The 6235-nt window shown below is 45.2% G+C and overlaps 1 protein-coding gene across 2 annotated transcripts in view; it reads left to right on the top strand.

Annotated features, from left to right (window-relative positions):
• The window catches only part of GALNT17 (polypeptide N-acetylgalactosaminyltransferase 17), a 635334-nt gene that overhangs the window by 580547 nt on the left and 48552 nt on the right, over window positions 1-6235 (top strand). For both annotated transcript variants that reach the window (XM_017895202.1, XM_017895203.1), the window contains 2 exons: window positions 476-661; window positions 5633-5770. In XM_017895202.1, coding sequence (XP_017750691.1) covers window positions 476-661; window positions 5633-5770 — 324 coding nt within the window. The remainder of the gene's footprint in view (window positions 1-475; window positions 662-5632; window positions 5771-6235) is intronic.

Here is a 6235-nt window from a genome sequence, read left to right on the forward strand (position 1 = left end):
GGGATTACAGGCTTGAGCCACCGCGCCCGGCCTGCTTTATTTATTTATTTATTTATTTAGAAATAGAGTCTTGCTCTGTCACCCAGGCTGGAGTGCAGTGGCATGGTCTCAGCTCACTGCAGCCTCCACCTCGCAAGTTCAAGTGATTCTTGTGCCTCAACCTCCCAAGTAGCTGGGATTATAAGCGTATGCCATCATGCCTGGCTAATTTTTCTATCTTTGATAGAGACGGGGTTTCACCATGTTAGCCAGGCTGGTCTCCAACTCCTGACCTCAAGTGATCTACCCATGTAGGCCTCCCAAAGTGCTGGGATTACAGGCATGAACCACCGTGCACAACCTCTCATTGGCTTTATATATTAAAATGTATTTCACATGTATGCAAAGTCAGCTGAACCATTGCTTTTGGGCTTGGGGAGGGGGCATAGCCTCTGGGAATTTCTTTTTCAGGCTGATGAAATCTTTGTACCCCTAGGTATGGCTCTGTGGGGGCAGCATGGAGGTCCTTCCTTGCTCACGGGTGGCCCACATTGAGCGGAAGAAGAAGCCATATAATAGCAACATCGGCTTCTACACCAAGAGGAATGCTCTCCGCGTTGCTGAGGTCTGGATGGACGATTACAAGTCTCATGTGTACATAGCGTGGAACCTGCCGCTGGAGGTAGGTATCACCAGCCTTTCCCCACCACCCCAGAACAGTGATCCTTACTGTTTGGTCACAATTTCTTTAATAAACCAATCGTTCTTCCCCAGAAAATGCTCATGCTTAGAAAAATTATGAATGCATTGGCCGGGCGCGGTGGCTCAAGCCTGTAATCCCAGCACTTTGGGAGGCCGAGACAGGTGGATCACGAGGTCAGGAGATCGAGACCATCCTGGCGAACACGGTGAAACCCCGTCTCTACTAAAAAAATACAAAAAACTAGCCAGGCGAGGTGGCAGGCGCCTGTAGTCCCAGCTACACGGGAGGCTGAGGAAGGAGAATGGCGTAAACTCTGGAGGCGGAGCTTGCCGAGATCCGGCCACTGCACTCCAGCCTGGGCGACAGAGGAGACTGCGCCTCAAAAAAAAAAAAAAAGAAAGAAAAAAAAGAAAATTATGAATGCATTTCAAAGGGGTTCACAGAAGTCTCAGCTTTAGAACTCCTGCCTAACGCAAGGGCTAGCACAATAGAAATGTCTTTAAATCCACTTACAGAGATTAGAAGAGTCTTATTGTGTTAATCCCAGTCTTATTATGTTAATCTGGCTGCCCTGCTCCTGATCATATGCTATGTCCACAAAGTTCTTGCCCAGATATTTGGCAGCAGACCCTTCATCCTGTCACTGTGTGTGACTTCCCATGGAGCTCCAGCTGCCCTGTGTCATATGCCTTTACTCTATGTCAAATCCCCTAGTTCTTCAGCTCTCCTCCGCATTCTGCTCAGAAGATGGCCCAAGGAAATGTCCATGTTACTGCAGTCCCACTGGAGTGTCGTGCGGTAGTTGTACATTAGCGTGGTTTGAATCCCAGCTCTATCATTTGTGAATCAGGAGATCTTGACCAAATCCACTCATCTGCTCTGTACCATTCATCCCTTGGTATCCCCAGGGAATTCGTTCCAGGACTCCCTGTGGATAGCAAAACTCACAGATCCCCAAGTCCCTGATACAAAATGGCATAGTATTTGCATATAACCTAAGCATAACCTCCCGTCTATCTATCTATCTATCTATCTATCTATCTATCTATCTATGGCAGCACAAAGTTTTTTTTTTTTTTCAATTTTATTTTTCCATTAGTTATCAGGGTACAGGTGGTATTTGGTCACATGAGTAAGTTCCTTAGTGGTGATTTGTGAGATCCTGGTGCACCCATCACCCGAGCAGTATACACTGCACCATATTTGTTGTCTTTTATCCCTCGCCCCCCTCCCACTCTTCCCCCAAAGTCCCCAAAGTCCATTGTATCATTCTTATGCCTTTGCATCCTCATAGCTTAGCTCCCACATATCAGTGAAAACATATGGTGTTTGGTTTTCCATTAGAATAATACTCTCTAATCTCATCCAGGTCATTGCAAATACTCTTAAATTATTTATTTTTATGGCTGAATCATCTCTAGATTACTTATAGATAATACAATGTAAATGCTATGTGAATAATTCTTATGCTTTATTTGCGTTTTTTTATTGTTATATTGTTCTTACTGGGCTTTTAAAAAATATTTTCAGTCTGCAGTTGGTTGAACCAATGGATGCAGAAACCGTGGATATAGAGGGTCAACTGTGCCTTATTTTCCTCAGCTGTAAAATGAGGATAATAGCAGATTCTCCTTCCTGGGGTAATTGTAAGAACTAAATGAATTCATACATGTGGCATGCTGAGAGTGGCACCTGGCACAGGGTGCATAGTTTGTCCTATGCTGCACAGTGGCGTAACTTGCACCCTCAGCCACAGGTCAGTTTATCTCCTCAGCCAGAGCACCCATAGGTGTCTGAGCCATGCTGGAAAGTCACCTGGAGTGGTGCCCATTGAGAGATGGCAACCCCTATGTGTCAGGAGGCTAGAGCCCGGAACAGAAGAAATACGGTTGGATATGTGCCAGATTTGCGGGTCAAGAAGATAAAAGTGAGGAATTTATTCAGTGTTGTTATAGGTTTTGAAATACATTCTCGAGAATTAAAAAACCCCTTCTGGCCACTTAGCACTTTTATTAAGCAATTAAGTGCTTTCAGCCATTATTATTTAAATATAGGTAACATTTGTTGAGCACTTACTATGTCCCAGGTACCTAGCAAGTCGTTATTTGTAATATCTCATTTAATTCTCATAACAACCTCATGATGTAAGAACTGTCTGCCTCAGTTTCCTCATCTATAAACACGGATTGTTAAAATTTACCTGATAGGACGCCTGTGAAGATAAAATAAGGCTGAGAACACAGCTTAGCAAATATTAAGTGTTCCATAAATGCTAGCTTGATATGAACATTTTATGATGTTCATTTTACAGATGAAGAAATTGAAGCTATGAGAAGCTAAAAGGGGCTTGCTTAAGGCCCCACAAAAGCACATGGGCAGGGATGTCAGTTCAGGTCCTCATACAAAACGTCACCCCAGCCCTGTGAAATAGTGAAATCGGTATTATTATTATTCCTGCTTTGTAAAGGGGAATTGTTTATTTTTTTGAGATAGGGTCTCACTCTGTCACCCAGACTGGAGTGTAGTGGCACGATCTTTGTTCCCTGTAACCTCCATCTCCCAGTTTCAAGCCATCCTCCCACCTCAGCCTCCTGAGTAGCCGGGACCACAGGTGTGCGCCCTCTACCTGTCTAACTTCTTTTTTTTTTTTTTTTTTTTGAGACAGAGTCTCGGTCTGTCGCCCAGGCTGGAGTGCAGTGGCCGGATCTCAGCTCACTGCAAGCTCCGCCTCCTGGGTTCACGCCATTCTCCTGCCTCAGCCTCCCGAGTAGCTGGGACTACAAGCGCCCGCCACCTCGCCCGGCTAGTTTTTTTTTTGTTTTGTTTTGTTTTTTTTTTTTTCAGTAGAGACGGGGTTTCACCGTGTTAGCCAGGATGGTCTCGATCTCCTGACCTTGTGATCCGCCCATCTCGGCCTCCCAAAGTGCTGGGATTACAGGCTTGAGCCACCGCGCCTGGCCCTAACTTCTATATTTTTTGTAGAGATGAGGTTTTGCCAGGTTGCCCAGGCTGGTCTCAAACTCTTCGGCTCAAGCAGTCCTCCCACCTCAGCTTCCCAAAGTGCTGGGATTACAGGCGTGAGACACTGCACCTGGCCTCAAGTTTTGACCTGGAATGGTGGTGTGACTTAGAGTTACAAATAACTCAAGTCTTTTGACTGTAGCCAAGTGCTTTGTCCATGACCGCAGACAATCTCTTGTCCCAAATGCCAGTGGTAACCTACCAGGCTTTTTAAAAATGACCATTAGCTCACGCCTGTAATCCCAGTACTTTGGGAGGCCAAGGCGGGCAGATCACCTGAGATCTGGAGTTTGAGACCAGCCTGACCAACATGGAGAAATCCTGTGTCCACTAAAAATGCAAAATTAGTTGGGCATGGTGGTGCATGCCTGTAATCCCAGCTACTCGGGAGGCTGAGGCAGGAGAATCGCTTGAACCTGGGAGACAGAGGTTGCAGTGAGCCAAGATCGCACCATTGCACTCCAGCCTGGGCAACAAGAGCCAGACATCATCTCAGAAAAAAAAAAAGACCATTTCATGAATCATGCTAAATATATTAAAACAAAGAGTTAAAGGTTACTGCTCAGGGTTGTCTTTGAGATTGAATAACTTTGACATTTAAAGAGATTTCCCTTTAAAGTCACTGTTTGACTGCCCAAGTGATCTTAATGACATAATTGGAAGTCTTCTCTTAGGCCCCCCAATGCATCCTGTCTGTGCTAATTCCTGGCCATCTTGCAGCTGAGTCTGTGGAGTCATATTTCAGATACTTTATTTTCCCTGTCAGCACACAGCAGCCATTACAGGTTCATTTCTGTAAAAGCAGAGTGAATTATTCATTAGAACATCATTACAAGCTTTGCAATGGAAAATTATTTTCACTTCTGCATATAATGAACTTCGCAAAGAGCCAACGAAAGGAGAAATTTTGCAGGTATAGGAAAGAAAGACAGGAGGTGGTTGTAGGCATTTCTTTTCTTGTCCTAATCAAATAATTCCTCTAATAATTGTCTCTGATAGTTACTAAGGAAATGTGGAAGAGAAGAAACTGAGAATGTAAGTCGTCAACACCAATGTGTCCCAGAAATCCATTTGCACAACAATGATAAGGATGGTTGGCTTGGCTGCGACCTTTGTTGCTGCAGGTTCCTGACTTTGCTCAGGAAGGAGGGTTCCCTGGCCTGGGTCTGGATGAGTCAAATAGGTCTCCTTAAACCGCCCTGTCTGCCAGGTGCGGTGGCTCACACCTGTAATCCTAGAACTTTGGGAGGCCGAGGCTGGCCGATCACTTGAGGTCAGGAGTTCAAGACCAGCCTGGCCAACATGATGAAACCCCATCTCTACTAAAAATACAAAAATTAGCTGAGCATGGTGGCATGAGCCTGGAATCCCAGCTACTGGGGAGGCTGAGGCAGGAGAATTGCTTGAACCCAAGAGGACAACGTTGTAGTGAGATGAGATCACACCACTGCATTCCCAGCCCGTCTCAATAAAACCAGAACAACAACAAAAAAAACCCTTCTGAATAAGCATAAGAGGCATAAGATCTTCTCTTTTTTTTTAGACAGTCTCACACTGTCGCCTGGGATGGAGTACAGTGGCACGATCTCAGCATACTGCAACCTCTGCCTTCTGGGTTCAAGCAATTTCCTGCCTCAGCCTCCCAAGTAGCTGAGATTATAGGCACCCGCTACCATACCCAGCTAATTACTTGTATTTTTAGTAGAGATGGAGTTTCACCATGTTGGCCAAGCTGGTCTCGAACTCCTGACCTCGTGATTTGCCCGCCTCGGCCTCCCAAAGTGCTGGGGTTACAGGCGTGAGCCACCGTGCCTGGCTCAGGCTTAAGATCTTCTATGTGAAGCTTTCCCTGAAAGTGACTCCACCTGTGCCCCACTCTGGCCAGAGCTCCATAGTCACTAACACCCCTTGACTTCTCTCTCTTTTCAGAATCCGGGAATTGACATCGGTGATGTCTCTGAAAGAAGAGCCTTAAGGAAAAGTTTAAAGTGTAAGAATTTCCAGTGGTACCTGGACCATGTTTACCCAGAAATGAGAAGATACAATAATACCGTTGCTTACGGGGAGGTAAATCAGACCGTGCATGCTTTTGGCTTGGAATGCTGTTCAATATGCTGTAGGTTGCTTTGCTGGGGAGAAATAGAGTTGCTCATTCATTCATTCAATGAGTGGTTTTTGGAGGTGCCGGCCCTGATAGCAAGATTCTGTCTAGCCAGGGGGTTGGGGTAGGGAACAAATGTGATGAATGTTATAATGGACTATGGATAAAAGACTATGACAGTCTTCTTTTCCTGAGATATGTGGCAGATAGTGAATCCTGTTTGGGAAATTTTGACTTTGAGGTCCTCTGAGACCTGTGAATGGAGATATTGAGAAGGAAGTTTGGATGTAAAGAGAGGCAGGGGGGTTGGAGTCCTCCATTGCTCTGTGCTGTGGGTTGGAATCACTTATCATCAAAGAAAGGAGGAAATGTTCTCAGATTGTCTATGCTGTGATCGTATCACCTTTCTTTTTTTTTTTTTTTTTTTTTTT

The sequence above is a fragment of the Rhinopithecus bieti genome, unplaced genomic scaffold (genome assembly GCF_001698545.2).
Source record: "Rhinopithecus bieti isolate Rb0 unplaced genomic scaffold, ASM169854v2 scaffold_23236, whole genome shotgun sequence".
Classification (NCBI taxonomy): Eukaryota; Metazoa; Chordata; class Mammalia; order Primates; family Cercopithecidae; genus Rhinopithecus; species Rhinopithecus bieti.